Source organism: Lipophrys pholis (assembly GCF_963383615.2).
Source record: "Lipophrys pholis genome assembly, chromosome: 7".
NCBI classification, from domain to species: Eukaryota; Metazoa; Chordata; class Actinopteri; order Blenniiformes; family Blenniidae; genus Lipophrys; species Lipophrys pholis.
In genome coordinates this window covers 24001414-24024773 of record NC_137638.1, presented here as the reverse complement: position 1 = coordinate 24024773, position 23360 = coordinate 24001414, and the positions used below count along the sequence as shown (strand labels likewise).

The following is a 23360-nucleotide window of genomic DNA, read 5'->3' as shown; positions in this document are numbered from 1 at the left end:
TAAACGTCTGATGTCAAACCAAGACAACATGCAGTTTCACCCTCTTTACAGTTGTCGCTTTATCAGCCATCATTTATAGCACTCTCCTTCTGCCATCTAGGCTGTAAGGCAAAGATGAGTATGACATTTTGCACTGCAGCAGGTTGACAGATTAATTTGCCAAAGTTGCTGACTGTTCTTTAGTGAAGTGTCGGTAGTTTGGCAACAAACACTTTAGTATTCTCATGAAGTCGCATAGGATTGACTTGAATGACTCAAACAGGTCCTGTTATAAACCACTTTAGAGACAAATTCTTGTACTAATATACTAATGTGAGGTGGTGTTGAGGAAGAAGGGCTTCAAAGGGTCAGGTGCAGCATGTCATTGATTCCACATCCCCATGGTGGCCTTTCTGTTGTTCACAGACACTCTGAATCTACTTTAAACCAAGATGAAGAGCTCAAATAGGCCTCGATAACCACCTCCCTCCAGGGTGGCTTCAGAGTGTTGTGGTTAAGATTCTCTCAGAGGGGAAGCTGCAGGAATTGATTTACTTAAGAAGTCTCTGTCAGCTTTGATAGTTTGTGAAACAGATGATTTAGAATAGAGCCCTTACCCTTCACCCTTTTCTTATGTTAACTAGTACCATGTTTATTCAATATCAAATTTTTCTATTTAGTGTGGAGGGATGCTTGAAAAGATTTTCCCCCTGCAAGTATTTCTGTTATATTAAGTACCATTTATTGAATCTCCCTAAATGTAGTGCAGGGAAATGTGTCATTCCTATTGAACAGTGTGCAGCTGGAAGCCTTACTGTGGTTGTTACTGCATGTTTGGACACAAAACTTTAAAAGGATAATCTGGAAAGGACAGCGCTGTTGTGAATAACATTAACAATGACTCCACCTACTGGTGCAGAAGTTAAATGAATGGATGCAGCCCTCCTTTACTGTGATTACTGTATTATTTACAGGTGCGCTTTTCCTGCTAAAAAGTGGGAATTTATATTCTTACTGCTGCTTGACATCACTGTGTGGTCAGCTGGGCCTCTGCAAAAAAATGCTCTTAACCGGCTCAGTTCAAGTAATTGCATCTGTTAAGAAACTCACATCAGAAAGTGTGGAGTCTGGACATCTCCATTCATTCAATAATTCAGTTATGTGTTGCATGTTCAATGCATTCATAACCTTTTCACTATATTGTGCCTGAAATCAATCAATATGTTTCCATCGCATTTTGTTCATTCCATATTTGATGAACTTATCAATTACAGCTCTATAAAAATGACAATGTTTGGTTCAATGTTTTCTGTAAGTTTGAGCTGTGCTTTTAAAAACTTTGAGAGATCTTGAGTGTCTGAAGAAAACTGCACCGATAGGGAATCATGGATTTATTCCAGAAAAGTTGACATGTTTAGGACAAAAACATTTTCTATCCCTATGGGAAAAAAAATTACATTGCTGTGAGAAATTAAGTAAAACACATGGCTCGTTGACATTTTAGTTTTAAAACATATTTTGCAAGTACAAAAAAAAAAAAAAAAAGTACAAAAAAAAAAAAAATAAAAAATACATGCCGTTACCGCAGTTCAAAAGTAACTCTCACTACATGAAATGAATACAGTGAGTATGAAAAGGGAGGAAAAAACTAGACATCTTTTTCAAAATCTGCGCTGCTTATTGGGTCCATAGTCTCCGGCTCCAGGGAGGCCTCTGGGGAAGCCACCCTGGCCTCCTCCAGGCATGTTGTTGTTGTTGTTGTTTCCTGACCCGGCCATCATTGGGGTATTCTCTGCATTCAAGCTCGCTGCAGCAGCGGGACCGGAATTGCCACCCAGTGAGTTTCTGTTCATGGGAATCCCGTGGCCGCCCATATGCATCCTTATGTCTTGCTCTCTGTTCTCTGGGAAGTTGCCTCTGAAGCCCTCCTGCTGCCTCTTCATCATCTCCTCGTTCCGCATCCTCATCTCCTCCTCTCTCCTCCGGCGCTCCTCCTCCTGCCGCTGCTCGGCCAGTTTCCTCTTCTGCACCTCCTGGCTGTGGAGCTCCTCCATCCTCCGCAGCTCCTCCTGCCGCCTCAGCAGGTCCTGCCTCATCAGCATCACCTGATGCTCGTGTCGGGCAGCCTCCATCTCGGCTTCCAGCTTCTCCTGGGCCTCTTTCATGTTGCGGTCGACCATGTCGTACTGCTGCTTCTCCATCTCCATCAGGGCCTTCCAACGCATGGCGTACTCGTACTCGAAGGAGCCTGGCTGGGCGAATCGAGGTGGCTGCTCTCGCTCTTTGTGGAACTGCTGGTTTTTGTTTATTAGCTTTTCAGGCAGCCCTTCGTCCTCATCATACTGGTCCATGGGCTCCACTATGATGGGTCGAGGGAAGGCTGTGAGAAGATAGGCACCATCAGCACACTTATCCAGAGCCTTCCTTGCAGCTGGTTTGGAGGTGTACTCCACGATCCCCTTCCCCGTGGGCCTCCCTCGGTCATCCACTATAACCACTGCTCTTTCTATCTGACCGAACACGGCGAAGGCCTCCTCCAGCAGCTCATTGGACACAAAATCGGGCAGATTCTTAACAGTCAAAGCGGCTCCGTGTGTTGCAAACCTCACACGTATTGGCCTGCCCCTGAAGGGGGTGTCATCCAGCTCGGCTCGGGCGATCTCTGCGATGATCCGCGTCTCCAGACGGATGAACCCGAAGCCTCGATCCTTGTTGATGAAGATCTCGCTCGCTTTACCGTACTTGGCGAACAGCTTCTCCAGCTCCTCCTCGCTCATCCCGGTAGGCAGGTTCCCCACGAACAGCCTGCTCCGCTGGGTGAAGGTCTTCTCGCCGGGCTTCCTAAAGCTCTGCAGGTCCAGGGTTAAGGCCTCGTTCGGGTTGGTCGGGTCGCAGGGATCCGGCTGCTGACCGTTCGTGTCCATCCCTCCGGGCTTCTTCTGCTCCCCCGGGCGGTTGGGGCCGTGGTTGTGCTGGGGGCCTCTGTTACCTTGCATTTCACCGTCACAGAATTAAAACACGATGCAGAAATAACTCGTTAAAATCAGGCTAACTCTGAGCCGACCGTGCGCACAAAGAGAAGCGAAAATGGCGACACGGCCGCGACGCTATTGTGACCTCATCTCCGTGCGACTTTTCTTTTTGAATAAGTGACGTAAAATATGTGCGACACCTCGAGACGCGTTTATGCCCCTATTTTACCAAAACTACCTCTCATTTAGGCGTGAACCGTGTAGTTTAGGTATCCCTGGACGTCAGTCACTGTCTTTCTTGCGTGAACTAAACATTGTGCTTTATATTGTTTTTCGAAAAGGTTCTCGCGATAATTCGTCTCGACATAAACAACGCGGTGACGTCAGGAGGGTGATTTCGCGGGAACAGTTTCTGTTGCTCTCCGGTGGGCTGCAGCAAAATCCAAGGATAACTTAAAACCAGGTTTAAAGTGTGTAACTACACCCAACCAAGGTGAGGTCGTTACGCATGTTACTCTGGCCTTGATCGTCTGTGACGTAATGTTTGGTAGGAGCACTGACAGTGGATCGATAAACCCACCAGGCTCATCTCTACTCTTTCCTTTGTATCTGCATCAGGACAGGCATGTTCTCCGACCTGAGCGCCCAGAAGGATGGCTCCTCTCTGCTGTCCTACCCTCCCTCCGAGGACCAGGCTCCGGCGGTGTTTGAGAGGGTGTCGCTGGCCTATACATCCTGCGCCGAGCGCTACAAAGTCGGGGAGCGGAGCTTCAATCGCCAGTACGCCCATATCTACGCCGCCCGGCTCATGCAGATGAGGCCGCTGCTGTCAGAGAGAGCCCAGCAGAAGTGGGGTGAGAACAGCCATGGTGTCCAACAGATGCAATGTTTAGTTTACTGTACAGTATATTTAAGGGTAGATTACAGAAGAGGTCCACTGGGCTTATAAAGTGGCACAGAGGATGAATGGATATACTCAGAAACAGACTCCCTCAAAGACACATAATGTCTTAAACGTGACACATATTGCTATGCAAAAGTGTATAATAGAACCACGATTATGTGAGAACACAATAACAGCTGGATTAATAACGTATAGAATCACAAATGTGGTACAAAGTCAGCAGAAATGCCAAACAACTTAATGTTTGGCTCAGAAGGGCCACGTACCCTTGACGTTTTCTGAAAGACAATAGAAAAAACCTTGAAGAATGACTGTGATGATCTGTCAGGTGATGTGAATGGGATAAAAGCAGTTCTAAAAAAGTGATCTTTCAAGGGAGAGGCAGATTGCATGTGATGACTTTTTATTTAACTGTTTTAATTGTTTATGCACAATATGCCATTGTGTCATAATCCAGTCATGATTATATTTTCCGATGTTTTGTTTTCCTCCTCCAGGGTCTGATGTGTGCATCAGGAAGTTGTGTGATCTAGAAACAGGGGAGCAGTGTTGCATCGTGGGGACTCTGTTTAAGCGAATGGAGTTGCAGCCATCTATTCTCAAAGAAATCAGCGAGGAGGTTGGCGAGCACCCTGAATTCAACTCACTGCATTCACAATGGATAAAATAAAAAAATCTCGACATGGACAATATAATTTTTTGCTTTCCCTCTTGTCAGCACAACCTCTTGCCCCAGCCTACACCATCCAAATACATCACAGACACAGATGAGCTTATTCTGGAGGATGAACTGCAGAGAATCAAACTAGAAGGAAAAATTGACAAAGACAAGTGTGTCACAGGTTAGTATTTGTTTTTGGACGTCACTGGCATGTCTGTCAACACATGTTGAGAATTTAAAGGCATTTCTTTCATCCAAACTCAGGGAGTGTTATCGCAATATACGGAGCTGAAAGGAATAACGGAAAATTCACAGTTGAGGACTTTTGCACGGCGGACCTCCCGTTGCAGACTGAGAGACCTGAGCTCTGCACTGACGGGTAAACACGGGCCCCCGGCATGCACAGATTAGAGCCCAGGTTTTTAATGATAACAGAATGAATTTACTTTGTTTCTCTTCAGGTTTGTGCTTCTTGCGTCTGGCCTCGGCCTGGGAAGCAGTAGTGCAGACAGCATGTTGGGGCTACAGTTGCTGGTTGACATGATAACCGGTCAGCTTGGTGACCTCGGTGAGCAGAGCGGCGCAGCAACCATTTCCAGGGTCCTGCTGGCAGGAAACCTCCTGAGCCAAAGCACCCAGGAGAAGGATGCCTCTACGAAGGTACGAAGAGGAAGACATTAACTTAACACACAATTCCTTATTGATACTTTAATTCAACTGTTTCTGGACAATCACACTTTGGTTTGTTCGTTTGTTTGTTTACAGGCCAAATATCTCACAAAGAAGACTCAGGCTGGCAGTGTGGATGCTATTCGTATGTTGGATGAGCTGCTGCTTCAGCTGGTGGTGAGTCTGTCCATATGCAAGAATTGTTTTTTTTGTTTTTTTTTACTACATATAGACAGAATTAGTCTTTACGAAGCAAAGTTGAGATACTTGGATTAGTGAAGTTTATCAGACACATTGTTTATATCATGTCAGGTCGACTTAAGTGACCTTTAGGTTAGTGAAACTCCTTTTTTTTTTTTTCTTCTTTTTTTCTTTGTAATCTAAAGCTAGATCATCTGCAAAAGCATCTCTTTAGGTTTTTGCCACCAAACCACTGACATGATTATGTGATGTTTTCTGTGTGATGAAGGCTTCTGTTCCTGTGGATGTGATGCCGGGCCAGTATGATCCCTCCAACTTCACCCTGCCACAGCAGCCTCTTCACCGGTGTATGTTTCCCCTGTCCTCTGCCTACCCAACACTACAACTCGTCTCCAATCCATATCAGGCTGACATCGATGGAGTGAGGTACACAGTCACACGCCCGTCACTCGGGTCATGTTCCATCAAATATTGATACGTTCACAACAATGTTTTTTTTTTGTGTGTCTTCCAACAAAGGTTTTTGGGCACATCGGGTCAAAATGTGTGTGATATTCAGAAGTACAGCAGTTTGGACAGCCACCTGGATATATTGGAGGAAACGCTGCGGCTCAGACACCTCGCTCCCACTGCACCTGATACTCTTGGTGAGTTTCTGCAGAGCATAAAACAAGGTCTCCATCAGCTCTGAGCCTAATGCAAGTGTATTCACATTAGAGAACTTTTTCTCAACCAGGTTGTTACCCGTTTTACCTAAAAGATCCTTTCATCTTGGAAGAGTGTCCCCATGTTTACTTCAGTGGCAATGCCCCGACGTTTGAGTCCAAACTCATTAAAGGTGAGTGTGTTGATATTGGTGAAGTGTGCACATCCACATAACAGAGTATCCCACAGTCCACCAGATTCCACACGATATTTGAATAATGAGTCAAGAGCAAAAGTATTCTGTAAGGTGTATTTCAATGGTTTCTTTTCTCACTTAATTCGAGGATATTCATTCTTAACCTAATTTCTGATGACAATAATACATCAAAGCTGTTTTATGAATACAGCTGAACACCACACAGCTCCAAGTCCCCAGCTTTAATATAAAAGAGTAACATGTAGAAAGAAAACAAAGATTTCCTGTGGCTCAAGATGCACAAAGTGAGTGGATTTTTGTAGTTATCAGATTATTCTTGTGCTCATGTAAACAGCAAAAAGCAATACACTTTACTATTTCTAAATTGGAGCATTGAATTCCCTCAAAACAAATGGTAAGACCCAATATTTAGAAAATAACAGATTTTTAATCTCTGTGTGATTTTAATATCCGAACGAACGACCGAAACATTTTAGGTTCTTCTATTACCACAGTCAGAAGCGATCGTCATAATTATCTAATTACTGTCAGTTATCGTGTTTTTATTGCCATCAAAGTGTGCTGAGTGTATTTGTTTTCCCTATGGCAGGTGCTGATGGTCAGGAAGTGCTCCTGGTCACTGTTCCGGAGTTCAGCAGCACTCAGACGGCGTGCCTGGTCAATTTACGCACCCTTGAATGTAAGCCAGTCAGGTTCTCGGCGTTCTCCGCCGGAGAAGACGAGGAAAGTGAGATGAACATCAGCCACTGAAAGTCCTCCAACGTGTTGACATCTCCGATCACAAACTCATCACATCAATTTTTTTAAGCAAGAAATATAATCGCTGCGAAATGGATGCAAGTGTGATGTCGGTGTTTTTATTGAAATCACTGTTAAGAGTTGCTCCTGCTGTAACGGCACATATTTATCCCTAGTAGACACCAGGTGTTGTGAAAAAAGCAGGAAGAGACACGTGTGTATTAACAAGCCTTTATTCGAAAAATAACTCTTCTACCTCAGCTGTGTCTGAGGAAACATGACAGAAAACTCTTCCTCTCTGTCTGTTACCAACCGTGACCTGTTTTCACACATTTTCCGTGACAGATACTGTAAAAACATTTCTACCGTGAATGAGGACTGTAAATAATCCAGCTGTTTCTTTATCCACAATAAACAACTTTTCATGAAGCCAAACAGACAGCATTCATTAAAAGACTGATAGAGACAGAAACGTGCAGTGTGAAATCTCAAACTGAGAACCTCTTTGTTATTTGGGTCTTTTCCTGTAAAGAGGTCTCAATGTGAAGTGTTAAGTAACAGACTATCTTTAATGGAGTTAATTTCCTACATTCTCATTGTTTATGCCATACAATGACGGTTTGTTTGACTGCTAAAACAGTTGAAGGTACAACCTGGTAATGAGAAGTACTATAGGGAGAGGGTGGTTTTTAAGTGAAACAAGTCGTGTGTGTTTGTGTTAATAGTCATCAATCTTGTATTCGTAGTTATAATCCAGGAAGGACTCTGTGAACCCACCAGGCGTTGAGGACTGTCCCTCCCCTATGATCCACGAGTCGTACCAGGCCGTCGTGGTCTCTGGTGTTGTGGGAATCGTGGTCGTCGGGGGTAATGTCGTCGTGGATCTTAGCCTCATTAATTTCAGCTGCCGAAGGCGGCGGAGACGAGCGATCCTGAGCCTCCTCTGCCTTTCGGCACTGGGCTGTGGATTTGGGGAATACCCATTTCTGTTGTCGACCACACGTCTCTGGCCATTGCCTCCTGCAGGATGTTGTGCTCTGTTGTTACCGTAGCTGAGTCGAATTGGCTTGTTTCCATGGAGAGCCATTATCTGCAGAGGAATTATGACACTTTAATCAAGTACTGTTGGTCCAGTGTGAAATGAGGGGAGGACGGTCTCACCTGTTTGATGCGGTCCCAGTTGGACTTGGCCAGGTTAAAGCTGCACGCAGTCGCTCCTGCCTGATAACCCACCACACACAGTTTAGTCACGGAGGAGAAGCCCTCAGCCCGAGCTGTCACACGGTACTCCCCCGGGTTCAGCAGACGCCAGTAATCCCCTGTAGGTGCTTCAATAAAGCAAAAGGAGATGGGTGTTGTTAAATCACAGGAGGCAGACAGTCGACCGTGGTGAACGCTGAAAGGAGCAGCCGAAGAAGAAGAAAAGAATTGATTTGTGTTTTGAGCAGGAGGCTGACCTGTGGTGACGTCGTGGTTTATCCCCTCCACAGATATGGTGGCGTTTGCGATGGCGTTCCCCTGCTGGTCCTTCACAACCCCTCTAATGCCACGATGTACCTGAAGAGCAGGTGTCAGAGAATTAGTGAAGGAGCCAACCACCTATATAATCAAAAAAGCCTCATGTTGCTGCGCTTAAATAGCACGTCTGTAACTGTTCTGTACAATTAATCTTTCTGCTCTTTCATGAATACATTTTTTAAAGGAATATTTCGCTCAGTTACAATTGTGAAGGTGAGAATTACATACAACAGCTGTGTTTACACAGCTCTGCCCAAACAGGAAGAGATTTGTGGTAAATGGAATTGCCTTGTAATTCAAGATAACTACAGTATGGGGTCAACAGTCAGATTGTTGCTAAAGGCTGTCTGGGCAGAATGGTTCTGTAGTGGTTAGTCAGCACGGTCACACCATGAAAGGTAGAGGTTCAGATCGAGACAGGGCCTCCCTGTCTGGAGGTTGCATGTTCTATCCAGACTAGCACCCTCCTATCATACAAAGAAATGTCTACTAAAGATGGATGAATAAAAAGATTTTGTTTAATTATAAAAAAATAGAATCCAAAGTAGTCGCAATCGGTTTGAAATCGATATGAATATAGCTTCAAGTGTATAGGGGGGGAAATAAATGACTTTTTATTGAAAAAGGTAGACTCTGAACTGCCTTGGAGACAAAAGCTTTAAAAAGTTTGTCACACATCAATTTCTGTCCCTCATGCCAACAACCTCAGTCTCTGTTGAAGTTCTGAATCATTTGGGTTCATCTTCAGGGACTTGTCAACAAATTCAACCTCACAGTAATCCCCTTCAACAGTCTAATAATTTCAGTATTTTCATGTCTGTTGTCCATTGATATCCGTGATGAATATATGAAGAAATAATCTTTTTGATGTCATTTTCCCGTTCGATAACATTTGGAGAAGTCCAGGTATCTTCAAATGAAAACAGAATCTATAATATAAAAAATATTGGAATGAAGTCCTCAAACGTGTGCTATGCAGTAAATGTAATAGAATTTCTAAAGTGAAGTATAGATATGAGGGAAAAAAGGGAAAAATATGTGTTTGCAAAGGTTTTCAAAGAAACTGTAAAACTGCAACGTTGACAGTTGCAATGACAGTTCCAGGCAGATTCCTAATTCCTCAGAGTTTAAATCAGATAGAAGTCCCTCGTACTGTATGTTGAGACGGATGCCCATACAGTTTCTGCCCTCAATGCGGCCAGAAACCGTTGTGTTCTGTGTTTGTGTGTGACTGACCTGCTCCATGAAGATGAGCATTGCTTCTCTGTTCTTCTCCCACTCGTACACCAACTCACTCTTATGAGGAAACTTATCACAGCCCAGGAACACGGACAGCTCAAAACAGTTGGTGTGCAGGTAGCTGAAGTCATTCATACCTGAGAAGAGGATCACACGCACACTGACCTCAGACACTGTGATGCACATACTGTCCAGCAGGGGACGCTGCCATGCAGTCGCCACTACTCACTGCCTGTGACAGGTTTCCATTTGGCCCTGTTGACGATCCCCTGGCCCCCAGGGGTCATGTCTCCGTGGCACGAGCCCAGGTAGTTATGTGACATGGAGAGGTGTGTGGATGCGTAGGAGACGGCGAGCCACCTAAAGAGCGACTCGTCTGCAATCACTTTCGGCTCGTCTTCAGGCTCTGCATACTGGTAGCCGCCACCTCTTCTGTCATCCTCCTCTTCCTCCCTGCGCCCATACCCTTGACCGTGGTCGTACCCTTGACCGTGGTCGTACCCCTGGCCGTGGTCGTACCCTTGACCGTGGTCGTACCCTTGACCGTGGTCATACCCCTGGCCGTGGTCGTACCCCTGGCCATGGTCGTACCCCTGGCCATGGTCGTACCCTTGGCCGTGCTCATAGCCCTGGTTGCGGTCATAACCCTGGCTGTGCCCCTGGTCATAGCCAGGGTTGTACCCACGGTCATAACCCTGATCGTAGCCATGCCCTCGCCACTCCTCCTCTGGCTCGGAGTATCCTCTGCTCCTCCAGTTTTCTTCTGGCTCCTCATGGTAGCCCCTTCCCCACTCGGCCACATCAAAGCCCTCCTCGTCATACCTGTGAAGAATGATTGTTTCACCTCTTTGATATTGTTGTGTTTGACAAATGCACAAAAAATGTGAAAAGATTTGAATGTGTGTATATAAGTGCAGGATCCAGGTAGCAACCGCCGAGCACAAACAGAAAAAAGAAATGAACTGTCTCACTGTCTCTTCTTGCGACTGTGGGGTTTGTGGCTGTCAGCAGGCTTGTTGAGACGTAAGCTGTCATAAGGATAGGCCACAATTGTCTCCCCACCCTGGAAGTTTGCACCCAACACAAATGGATGGCTTTTCATCCAGGAGATTATGGCCCTGGTCTCCACAGCAATCTGCAACAAAGGAAGGAAGATCATGATCACACAAACGGAAGAGAAGTAAACCCACAACTGTGTTTGTAAAGGAAAAATTGTCTTGTAAATTCATACTCCATATTCCGCATATACTATGGTGGCCTTTAATGAAGGCTGTGTATTGTCAGAATCTGTAATCATGTTAATGTTTCATCTCTTGTTTCTTTACCGAGGTGTTAGTTTCATAGCTCTCTGGTATGGGTACGTGATGGTTGGGGGTGAGTTTGGGCACCATGCCCTTGTCTTCAGCATCCCACAGGATACTGTTCAGGTCGGGGAAGTTCTGGAAGATATCAAAGCCGCCCTCGGTGAAGTGTCCTGTGGTCCAACTACTCAGCTCCGATCCCTGCAGGGGAGAAATTGTAGGAAGGACACATTGGCACAGATTACTCACTATGACTATGACTATTTCATGCATGCTTCTCTTTCACTTATTTTATTTAAAAAAAAATTTAAATACCACTTCAAAAGCTTCTTCATGTCCGTCTGGGTTGAGCGAGGGCACCAGGTGAATGCGGATTCCCTCCACCAGACGTTGGGCTCTGGGATTTCGGTCTTTATACTCCTTGCACAGGTACTGCATAAGAAGCAGGAGCATCTCCCGACCCACCACCTCGTTGCCATGGAGACCGGCCGTGAAGCGAAATTCGGGCTCACCTGCAGAGACAACAGGGCAGGACTGTAATTGCTGTTAACTACAATCTGCTGGGTTGCATCTGGTGTTGGGATTTCGACGAAGGCATCAACAGTGCGGAAAACAAGGCTCTGCAAAGTTTGACTTGATCAACATCTGAGACAACAGGAACATTTGAGCAAAAACAGCTGTTTGGAATGAAAAACATTTTTTCCAGTATTGCTCATAAATGGGGAAACACGTCTTGTTGCAATACAAACCGTTGTATCTGCACTGTTGGCTTTCTCACCTATTTCGTGTTCGGTGGGGTTTCCAGAAATGACCACGGCCAAAATCTCCCGTCCCTTGGAGCTGCGCCCGAGGCTGTAGATGTTGGTGATGTTGGGACATTCCTCATTCACTGACTTCATGAGCTGAACGCGTGAGAGGAAACAAACAGTCAGTGGGAGATGTACTGGGCATATTTTACAATTATCTCCAAGGCAAACTCAAACTTCAAGCTGAACTGTAAATAAAATGCCAGAAAAGAGCAGCATGTAGCACAATGTGAATGAGTGAGGCTGAACTAGCTCTTACAAAAGTGGGAGATATAGACAGGAGAGGTACGTCTGCCTCATATAATGTTCATGCTCACACTGCCAAGAGAAAGTGGGTATGTATTGAACCAGGCTGGGCGGTATGGTCTCTGTGGATATATTTACTTTTGTATTATTTTATCTGTATCTGTAAGTTGAAATGGAAAGAGTACAGTTTCAATATTTTCACTAATCTTATAATCCCTTTTTGTATGTCTATTTTTTTTAAATAACATTTCTTGCTCATTCACGGTTTAGTTTTATTAATGAGCACTGTTTCTATCGAATAAATTAGTGTGACACATAAGTGCAAATAACAGAGGATGGAGGCAGTACATATGGAGCCTTGACAGCGGTTAGACTGCTGATATTTCAGAATGTTTGTTAGAGTCATAATCAGTATGATTGTGAAAATGAGCACCGTGGTCTTTGCAGTTTGTAAAGCTCCAACTCACAAGCATGCACAGTTCAAAGGGAGGAGAAACTCAACGGAACGGTAGAATTTTGGAAGCACTAAATTACGCAACAACCTTTTTTTTTTTTAAACACACACAATGTTTGTTTTTGTTAATTTGCTACCATTCTCCGTCGTAACAATCTAAAATTACATATTTCATCATAACACAGAAACATAGTTTACAGTTCACAGTGTTTAGTTTCTCGGTCATATTGCAAATTGTGTGTGAACGCCTTTATTTGTTTCTGGGAAAGCTTTAGTCTTTGGGAGGAAAAATAGCAAACATCTTTGTAGGAATTAAATCCAAACCCACTGGCAGATGGTCATACTCACTGCAACCATTTCTGAGTAGCTGTGGTGCTTGAACTCCAAGTAATCCACTGGAGTCACTTCATTTTGTCTGTACTGGACATTGACAGGATCTGAGGGTTAAAAAAAAAGAAGAGAACTATATTATGAATTGTAGGTGCTTCACTTTGTGCCAGTCTAAGTGTGATTGGAGGTGGGGGCCTCACCAGGTACGGGGCAGCCCAGGATCTCCATCCTCAAGCAGAGCGAGCCGTTCCAGCTCTGAGGGATGATGCGCATGTAGCGGGCCAGCACAGGCTCTGCGAGCTGGTTCATCACAGGGGTGTCCGTATCGCTGTTTCCAAAAAACAACTAGACAAGTGGAGGTTAGAGGGAGAAACATGAAGTAACAGGAAGGGATGCATAAAATAGTGTGACACAACTATAGGAACTCACCCAGTCAGCGTATCCATCATGAATAGTGGTCCATTCTCTGGTGTCGTTGCTAAAAGCCAGGAAGTAGGACGTCACGAAGTCACTCCTGAGACAACAAAACATAATGTTGGATCTCGAACTGAATTCCTCCAATTTATATTTTCACTTTATCTAATTCAGGGTTACGGGCGGCTGAAGCTGATCGCAGATACCAGAGGCAGCACACACCATGGAGAGGTCATCAGTCCATCACAGGGAAAACAGCAAAATAAACAACAACAACAACACATTCATGGTTGATTTAGAATCACAATTTGAACTCAGAAAGCATATTTTCTGATTGTGGAGGGAAACTGGAGTACACACACACACACACACACACACACACACACACACACACACATACACGAAGAACATGCAAACTCCACACAGGAAAGGCTGGCTCGTAGTCATACACACTGCTCTCCGTGTGTGTGTGTGTGTGTGTGTGTGTGTGTGTGTGTGTGTGTGTGTGTGTGTGTGTGTGTCTCACTCATTATGGGAGTCTCTTCCTTGAGTTACGACTCCTGTGAACTCTGTCTCCTTGCGAGCATCGAACTCCAGCCAATGGATCTTGTCCTCTGCGTTTGCGCACCACGCTCCTCCTCTCATGCTTTCCTCGTCGTCTGAGCCCTGGGAACCACAGAGACCCTAAAAAATGCTGCTTGACCTCTCACATTCATTGACATTTGTAACGCGCCCTTTCGCATATACTTCTGTACAAGTTTAAAGAAAATATCTGTTTATCATGAATTCATTTACACAGATGTGTTTAGTGGAAAAGCAGATTTATCTACTGAAGAAATTATTTCAATGCAAAATAGATTCTTTGACTATAGGATGAGGTACCAAACTGCAAAAGAAGCTAATAGAAGTGACAGACTGAACAAAAGCAGTGTTTTCTGGTGTTGCCGGTAGCCGGTGGTTATTTCAAAGTCTGCCTGTGGGTAAGTGATGGCTACAGTGTAACTAATTGTTGACAATGAAAGCCAGTCTGCTCTGATTGTTGTGTACCTGCATGTTGAGGCGCGCCCTCGGAGGTGCAAATCTATACTGAGACACAGAGGAGGCTGAAAGCTGGTCTGACTCAATCCTGTGCGACTCCATTCCCAGGGGAGGACACTCTGCCGCATACACAGATACACAGCAAAAGGATGACAAATGTGGTGTTATTCACATTAATGGATATTGTTTGAATGAACGTCTGCCAGATCCAAACCGCTGTTGACTCACTCTTTGGCTCTTTGAAGACACGTGGCCTGTTCCTGGCTCGCTCCTCTGCCTCCTTCAGCTTCTGCGCTCTCTCTGTCAAAATTCAGAAAAATGGTCGTAATACAAAACAAAACTGCTCCATCTTGGCTGAAAGTTCTGTTTCTTTCTCTTTCTGCCCATGAGTGATCTAGGAACACATCCTCGTTTTAACATATTCTATGCCAGAAAACCCCAGGAGGAATTGGAGCTCAGAAGAAGCCCAGATGTTGAGATTGGCTCCAGTGTGACCGAGCTCTAATAAAATACAGAGACCATCCTGACTCAGAGGTTTACTAGCTGAAGAAGACTCCAGAATCGAAGGTCCATTCCTTTTTCATATTTTGACGCATAAACCATGTGGGGAATTGACACACTGTAGTTTATTACTGGTAGCACAGATGCCAGATGTTTTACTGACAGTTTTACACTGTAAACCATGTTGTAAGCTCATTTGTCTACAATACACGCACACGCACACGCACGCACGCACGCACGCACGCACGCACGCACGCACGCACGCACGCACACACACACACACACACACACACACACACACACATACACACACACACACACACACATACACACACACACACACACACACTCACTCACACAAATGAGAAGTCGCCAACTGTGCACATGTAGTAACTGTCCTGAAGTTAGTTTTTCTAGCAACTTTCTCCTTTAATTCTGACACAGACACCTGATTTCTATACCTCCGGTAGTTTAGTTTGTTTCTTTATTTTTCATTTCGATGAAGGGAGCATTTATGCTTTATTGTATCTTATTGTCCATCCATCCATCCATCCATCCATCCATCCATCTTCTAGACCTCTTTATCTAACTCAGGGTCGTTGGCTGCTGGAGCCGATCCCAGCAGGGACCATTGCAAACAATCCCACACTCTGACTCCTACAGGCATTTTAAAGTGATAAATTAAACATATGCATGTTTTTGGACCGTGGGCGATAGCAATACATAAGCAAAGTATTATCGAGCCTCATAGCTAACCTCTACACTACTGTCACACTGAATGAGATGTCAGTGAGATTAAGAACTGAGGGACATGGCTAAACTGAACTTTCAGAACAGCAAGACAACCCCCGCTTATGACTGTTCGTAGGAGAGACGTTTGATGTTAACAGTCTCAAGGAATGGGCCAATAAAAATGTCTTTAAAACAGTGCCTTTCAGAGATGGCACTTCTTTTAGTACACAGTTTGAGCCGACATCGCTGAACAGAAGAGTTTTTACACACTATTAGCTGAACTTGAACTCAGGTGTAGAATGCACATCTAACACCTTTGCATGCATCCATCAACCCTCTTTTGAACCTGCAGGTTTGTTCATATGCCCCAGAAAGACTCTCTAAAACTTTTCCTTTATACTTCAAGTCAGGATCTTTTCATTTTCAACCTTGACTGCAGTGACCCGTGCACTCAGGAAGTGACCTTTTGACACCAGTCCTGACAGTGTCATACATCATTGACTCCTCGACCACCAGCTGACCTCATGACATGCAGCAGACAGGTAGAAACAAAAAGAGCTCTGACTTATGTATTACGAAATTCCCGGCCTGATCGCTCCCCCCTGTTGTCTGGTTCTGCTTATCACTCACTCTAATCTGATGCACACGGATCCTTTTCGATTGTTCTCCCTCCTCCTCTTTTTTCAGTCCAGCTCATGAGGGGATTTCTGAATATTTTGCATCCCTAATCTTCATTTTTGTTTAGATGAGATGAACTTTTGTCCCTGCCATGCAAGTGTGAGCAAGTTCCACAGACCAACACATTTGTATGGAGGGAGTGCAACATCTGCAAACTCTTATAAGAGAAACGTGAAAAGGGGGAGTGAGCATGTTAGAGTACTGTGCTGTTATCTGTCAGTACTTTTGCACTCAGGTCACAGATCACATTCTTTGCTTTGGCAACTGCAGTATTGTATGACATCTGACATGATTGTGCAGAATACTGTGATGCAAGAAAATCCACAGCTGGATATTCTTACCTTTCTCTTCCCTCTCTCTTTCTTTTGCTGCTCTTTCTCGCTCCTTCTCCATCCATTTGTCCTCTTTCTTCCCTGTAGAAAACAATAAAATCACAGATAATGTTTAAGCGGTAACAATAGACCAGACTATACTGCGTGTGTGCATTAGGATTCATAAAGAGTTAAAAGGCTGCAAGGGATCTTTGTAAATCTTGAAAATTATTACACTGACTGCTGTTTATCCTGTTCTACTTGCTCTTTGCTGGTGCTGGTGTACATTCATTGTGTCTTAATAAATGAATCCAAGAGAAAAGATTTGTGTATGGATATGTTTCCCATGTGTGCACGCACTCATTCCGTATTCGTCGTATTCATCGTACCACGTATCCTCATAAGGTGCCGCCACGGTTGGCTCCTCTGTGTAAAAAAAACAAAAAACAAAACCCAAAACACCAAGTTAGACATTTCATTGAATGATTTACAGAAGCCTTAGCATTACACGCACAACTTTATGAGATGATATGGTTTAATCTGCTAAATTTTACACGTTAGCACTGCCCTGAATTACACCACAAGAGTCGCTCTATATATTTGGATTCCACTGACGCCTGCCCATGTAATAGAACTGTTAAATATTTAGTTCACATTTATAAGAATAACAACCGAGCTGGGATCTGATGACAGGGCTTGTTACTTCTTTACGCCACAACAAAACTATGGAAAGTTCTTCCTGACTGTGACGTAAAGCAAACCCACGCAAGAAGGGCCGATTATTTCACGGACTCTGTAATGTTCTTCACATGTGCTCCTCTGCCCATTTTTGTATAGTAAAATCGTCTGGCTGAGAGTTTGATCAGTTTTAGTTAAACTTCTAACATGTTTGAGTGATTGGCTGTTACCTGGTAGAGTTTCTATTACTATTTCAGGGCTGACCTCTTTGCCATCAGGAAACGGCAGGTTGTCTGGCAGCTCAACTGCAGATGAAAAAAAAAGGAAAAGTAGTGGGACGATTTTCAAAAAGGCAAAGTGTGGGATATGATTTAAAGGTTACTAACAGATGGAGAAATAGGAGAAAGTAAGAGAAAGGGTAAATCAGGCCGGTGTGACAAAATTAGTGGAAATGCTGGAAGAGTATAGGTAGTGCATTATGGTGGAAAGACAGAGTAATGAGAGCGCGTGTCTCAGGGCCGCACTGTTTCCAGCTTCTAATGCCGTGGAAAAAAAAAGTTCCTTTGACTTCAGCTGAAAAGGCCACAGAACCATAATAAAGGTGTTCAACATTCGGTCTGCGTATGTATGTCTATCAAGCCATTTCAGCCTCTTACACAAATAACATGTTACCTGAAACTAATAATCTGCAAACACTATAAATCAAGGAGAAAATTGATTTTTGCACAAAACACTGGTCTGAAACAGAAAATTAATAAAAGGACGCTGTGATGAGGTATTGATGAAGCTGGCTTTAGTAAAAAAAAAAAAAAAAAAATTGTAATTTAGTCAATTTTCTCAGCTTATTGTTTTGTTTTGAAATCAGTCTTTGGTGCAAATACACTCTGATGTGAAAAATATACCAGAAGCAATTAAGTTTCAAAAAGTGTCTTTTTGGTCAGATCGTTATTTTTGTTCTTGTCTTGTGTGTTTATCCCACCGAGATTGTTGGTATTTAATCCTGATCGGGTTTTATATACTGTCACAACCCCAAACATCCCGAATGAAAACAAAGCAGAGAGAAGAAAAGGACCCAGACATACATGTGGCCTCCCAGTAATCGTCGTCATCTGTCCCGACCTTTCCATCAACCTCAGGGGCGGTGGGTGTCGTCTCCGCTTCTTTCCAGTAGCTGTCATAGTTATCGGTCACAGAGGGGTATGGGTCTTTCTCCTCTGGTTTCCAGTAGTCATCATAAACACTGGGCGATGAGGGCGACGGCTCCTTCTCGTCTGGTTTCCAGTAGTCATCATAAATGTTGGGCGCGGAAGGTGAAGGATCTTTCTCGTCTGGTTTCCAGTAGTCATCGTAGCCGTCTGTCACCGGAGCAGCTGGATCTTCCTCATCTGGCTTCCAGTAGTCGTCTGGAGGATCTGTGATTGAGGTCTCGGCCTTAGGACTGGACGCGGTGGCCTCGGCTTCCCAGTAGTCGTCGTCAGGTTTCCAATAATCAGAGTCTGTCAACAGAACAAATGGTAAGGCTCGCTGATGGCAGGCTTAGATGTCTAGACAAGAGAGGGCTTTATGAGGCCCAGGGTTGTTTTTATGGACCCTTTTATTTGGCAGGGCTTTGTTTTCATACTGGGCAAACAACAAGCTGGTCTTTTTTGTAAATGTACGATTCAGTAACTGACTGTGGGAGTGAAGTGAAGTGAAGTGAAGTGAAGCCAGGAGGACTAAAACCTTCTCACCACTTTACAGCAACACTTAAAGAAAGAAGGTTATTCGCCGCAATTCTGTTTGGTTTCCAGTTCTCCGGAGCAAAGATATCTATCTGCTGAAATGGAACACAGATTTCATAACCATGTCGTTATTAATTTATTGACATCTGAAACTATAAATCAGTGTGTCTTTCCCCTCTGCTTCTACAGAGTTTCCCATGTAACACTCAACTTTCCATGTTCCATTGAAGCCACAAAAGATATTAGGACAAGCTGTTTTTTTCCAACTTTTTCACTTATATACTCGTTTGTTGCATCATTCTTGTTTTGAATATGTTTTGTAGCCCACAGACACATTCTAGTAGGTGGGGGGAATGTCTCGTTTGGATGCAAAGGTTGCAGACCTCTGCCCTGAGCTACTGGTAATGAGGCAAGGCCTCGTCAGGTCGAATCGAGCGTCATTGTGAGGACAGAAAAGAGGTCTGTCATCCTGACTGACAGTCTGCATGTGACCAACGTCAGGTCGTAACACAACAGAAATATCAACCGCAAACAAAAAACAAAACCTCCCATATGTCTGCCACTCACCAACATCAGGATATGGGTAGTCTGTGTATGATTCTTGTTCAGTTGGCGGTTCAGTTGGGATTGCTGAAAACATTCAAAACCAAAGTCAAAATGTCTCAGTCAACATCAAACATTTCATTCACCAACATGGCCGCTTTGTTCTCTGCTCACGTGTAGTGGTGGGCGGAACAGTTGTGGTCGTTGTGTGCTTGTCCTTCTTTTTCCCCTTCTTCGCAGATTTGGGCTTTTTAGTGGCATTTGGGTCCTTTGGCTCTTTGTTCTTGTCCTTCTTCTTCTTCTTCTTGCCTTCCTCTGGTGCTCTCCTCACCCTGCCCACAATACCTGTCAAATCCAAGACAACAAGAGAGGAGGGACGTTTTCCACACCTCATTTAGTTAAAGCAATTGTAACCAGATCTCTGTTGACTCTATTTAAACTTCTGGCTGTTGAATAATCCAATAATATTCAGGTAGACCTGCTACTTCCAATACTCTATGTAATGTATTCCAAACAATCCATAGAAAATGAATGAAAGAAATACATCCTAAGTTGCTAATACATAATAGTCGTGATGCAAAACATACAATATGTTCAGTCCATTGAGTTATATTTTGGGTTGTTATTTTCAAACTAATAAAAGATATCAGTGTAAGATAGCAGCATTCAGTAGTGTATAGAATGGAATGTGAACTTTCCATAGAAATCCAGATGAAATGTTTTCAAAACAGTCTGTTTTGTACTCTCCAATAAATGTGATCATGTTATCCATATGTCCTATACAGGGTCAAGGGGTCACAAAATGCCAAATATATGTTGAATTATTAATCAATTGGTATTCATACTGCTTATACACATTAAAAAACCCAATTAGGTTGTAGCTTTGCTTGTATAATTCATGAGCGATTCTTTTGAAAATTGAATTAAGCAACTATTTCCTCCCTGCATTGTCAGAAACGCAGTGCTGCCGGCGACAATCTGCCAGACGCATTTCAGTGGTTGCTTGAGGTCCATCAGTATTTCCTGCTGAGGTGTTCTGAATTCCTCAGACACTGTCATGGAAAACGCGTCTCTCTCTTTCCATGAGTTGCGCTCTATTTACTACTTAGTCTTAATGGCAAAAAATCCGTCCAGGTACCCAATAAACATCTCACTCTCACCTCAGCAGATCCATTAATGACTTGGACTCATGTGTAATACATTTTGGAAGAACTCCTCAAACTCATTCCTGCAGGGTGAATGTACATCGGGGTCAGTATTAATCATGCTGGCGTGTGGCTACGGAGGCAGTGGAAAAGATCAGTGTCATAGAAATCTGTGTGCAAGATGCTCCACTCGGTGTCTACATCGTCTGCATGTGGTTTATTGAGTCGGTGCTGTGGAGAAGCAGCAGAGGACAGGTGACCATCTGGGCTTTGTCGAGCTTGTTGGAGCTGCCAAATGTGAAAGTTTGTGTTTTTGTCTGCACTTGCTCTTTCGAGAAATGTCATAACACCACTTTAATGTCACGTCTGAGTAACGGTTTGTATTTGTAAAGTTCAAAACAGAAATCTTCTCCTGCACTTACCTTCTTGTGCAGCTCCCTCTGTGTCTCTTTTGGCCTTGATGCTCCTTTGTAGTAGGTGTTCATCCACCGCAAGCTCCTGCTCATTTTCTGGGTCATCCAGAGACTCGCGTTGTGGCTGATTCTCTGCCTTCTCCCTCTCTTCAGACCGTCGCAGAGCAGCGATCCCCCCAGCGCTCTGCCCTCCTTTGGGGATCACCAGCAGGCAGCACAGGGCCAGCAGAGACGCACACACACTCACAGTCTGGATTTTCATACCTGCTGCTCTTCCAACTACAGAATCCTTTGGTTTGGAGTTTGCTCTCTCTCTCTTTCAGTTTATCCCCCAGAAGGTTGAAGTCTCACTGTGTGTTCTCCATGGGATCCACACGTTGACTTGAGTCTGAGCAGCTCCACTCGTCCCCACAGCCACAGTGTCAACCAGACTGAGACTGGGCGAGACAGAGCTGCAGTGGGAGGGGGGTAGGGGAGAGGCAGGGAGGAGGTGGGTTCGGAGAGGCAGGCAAGGAGAGAGATACAACACCAAGCAGCAAGCCTTTCAAATGAATAGACCGAGCTCCCAAATGCCCCACAGCTGCGGTCAGCTGAGAAAACAGGGTGAGGCCAGAGGATCCCCTTCACCTGGCCGACGAGTCACAACAGGTGCAGTGCTCAGACTGGAGATTAGAGGGTGCAGGAGGTTGAGGGAGGGCAGGTAAGGCTCCAAACTGTACAGCTTGCATTGGAAAAAGAAGGGTTAACTTCCACTTGTGTGCACCTCCTGATCAATTCCTTAAGTTGTCGTGCTGCAGACTCACCACAGAGCTGAACAGCAGGAGAGAGGAGTGATTCCTAGGAAGTTGAATTCCAGAAGAGGAGGAGGAGAATAAGGGCCAAAAGGGGGAGGCGAGGGTTTGTGTGTTTTAACCAGACCAAACAGGACTAATAGTCAAAGAAAATGAAAACAGGCAGGAGTAAAACAGAAAATCATTTTCGCTCCAGAACTTGTTTTGGTTGGACCTCTTCTCGCTGTGGCCCTCGGTCATACTTTTCTCCAGGGTGCTGTGTGTATAGTTCAGTTTCTTCTTTCTGGAAAGAAAGTTAGGCAGGCAGAGGGGGGCTGTGGGGGGAACACACACACACACACACACACACACACACACACACACACACACACACACACACACACACACACACACACACACACACACACACACACACACACACACACACACACACAGGACAAGAGAATTGTTTGAGCAGATGACAGAATTATAACCTTTTCAGATTTGGTGTTTTCTTTGCCCTCCCCCTACCAGTCTCCTCTTCAGTTTGCTGTTTGGAGAACCTGTCAGGCTCCTGAAGAGCTGAATGTTTTAAATACTTCACCTCTAGACTGGTCAAGGTTAACATCCAATCTGATCCCCCGGGAGAGAAGGTGATACGATTGATTTATTTTGACTTGAAGATGTAACTCTAGATGAATATTTCATGAGTTTTTCACGACAAGTTAAATAGCTTTACTATTTTTTTTCTTTATTTCTCGACTAAGCCATAAGAATGTAAATAAAGACAAACGAAAAAAGAAGAAAAAAAAGCAAAAGCTGTCTAAGATAGATACGTTAGCTCTGCTTGCTCAGGCGGACAATTCTACAAAGCAATGATCTCATTTCGCAATATTTTTTCATGGAAGTCAGCACGAGGAGGTTTATTATCTCGAAATGTCTGATGTTGAAATAAAGCAGTGTAATCAAAATACTGCACAGCCCACTGACGTCCTATTAACTCCCCTCAACCCGAGCCATAAAAATAATTTCCTCTGAATGAGTTTCAAGCTGAGACCGACCAGACGCACTCACACAGGCACAAACACTACATGGCGCATGAAAAGCTGCTAAAACAATCCACTGCATGCTATTGCTCACTGTGGTCAAATAGACTGAAGAGGATTGCATCTATGGAGGATATGATGACCATTGTGAGGAGGGAAGCAGATCACTGAATATACAGTAAGGTCATGCAGAGGCTTTTCCAGCTGGCAAAAGATACAGACCAGACGCAGGGGAGCTGCGTACATGGAAAACATCAAGGCCAACAGCAAAAGCACTGGAAAATAAACTGTGAATCACATCAATGATCTGAGACAAATGGCCAATTTGTGATGAGTAACGTCTGCTGCCTTCTGATGGAGGGAGGACACTCTTAACGAGGAGGTTTAATGACCTCAAAGACTGAACGTTAAGCTATTTTGAATCCATTCCAGTCATTGTGTGTGATTAAGCATTCACTTCTTTACATTTTACTGCTAATTTATGTCTGTT

The 23360-nt window shown here is 44.2% G+C and overlaps 3 protein-coding genes across 4 annotated transcripts; 1 reads left to right on the top strand and 2 right to left on the bottom strand.

Moving 5' to 3' along the window:
* Positions 1-1362: 1362 nt before the first annotated feature.
* LOC308112136 (non-POU domain-containing octamer-binding protein-like) lies at positions 1363-3093 on the bottom strand. Its single transcript, XM_080467387.1, has one exon. The coding sequence runs from the start codon at positions 2973-2975 to the stop codon at positions 1641-1643; it is 1335 nt and encodes a 444-aa protein (XP_080323513.1). The 5' UTR covers positions 2976-3093; the 3' UTR covers positions 1363-1640.
* Positions 2619-7451, top strand: pold2 (polymerase (DNA directed), delta 2, regulatory subunit). Of its 2 annotated transcripts, none has more exons than XM_080467386.1 (11): positions 2619-2760; positions 3570-3805; positions 4353-4474; positions 4574-4697; positions 4781-4895; positions 4978-5176; positions 5282-5362; positions 5655-5812; positions 5906-6033; positions 6123-6224; positions 6838-7418. In XM_080467386.1, the coding sequence occupies exons 2-11, from the start codon at positions 3577-3579 to the stop codon at positions 6996-6998; spliced, it is 1419 nt and encodes a 472-aa protein (XP_080323512.1). In that variant the 5' UTR covers positions 2619-2760; positions 3570-3576; the 3' UTR covers positions 6999-7418. The 2 variants fall into 2 exon arrangements, with proteins under 2 accessions (XP_080323512.1, XP_080323511.1); XM_080467385.1 differs by lacking the exon at positions 2619-2760 and adding an exon at positions 3118-3444 and having other exon boundaries at positions 6838-7451.
* Positions 7204-21879, bottom strand: aebp1b (AE binding protein 1b). The gene is made up of 22 exons (XM_080467384.1): positions 21064-21879; positions 19671-19841; positions 19521-19583; positions 18315-18728; positions 17463-17537; positions 16915-16980; positions 16585-16656; positions 14561-14632; positions 14342-14451; positions 13821-13960; positions 13310-13394; positions 13081-13225; positions 12899-12987; positions 11823-11946; positions 11360-11556; positions 11069-11245; positions 10715-10878; positions 9973-10565; positions 9741-9880; positions 8444-8543; positions 8148-8314; positions 7204-8076 (listed from the first exon to the last, which is right to left on the bottom strand). The coding sequence occupies exons 1-22, from the start codon at positions 21314-21316 to the stop codon at positions 7705-7707; spliced, it is 3789 nt and encodes a 1262-aa protein (XP_080323510.1). The 5' UTR covers positions 21317-21879; the 3' UTR covers positions 7204-7704.
* Positions 21880-23360: the final 1481 nt, after the last annotated feature.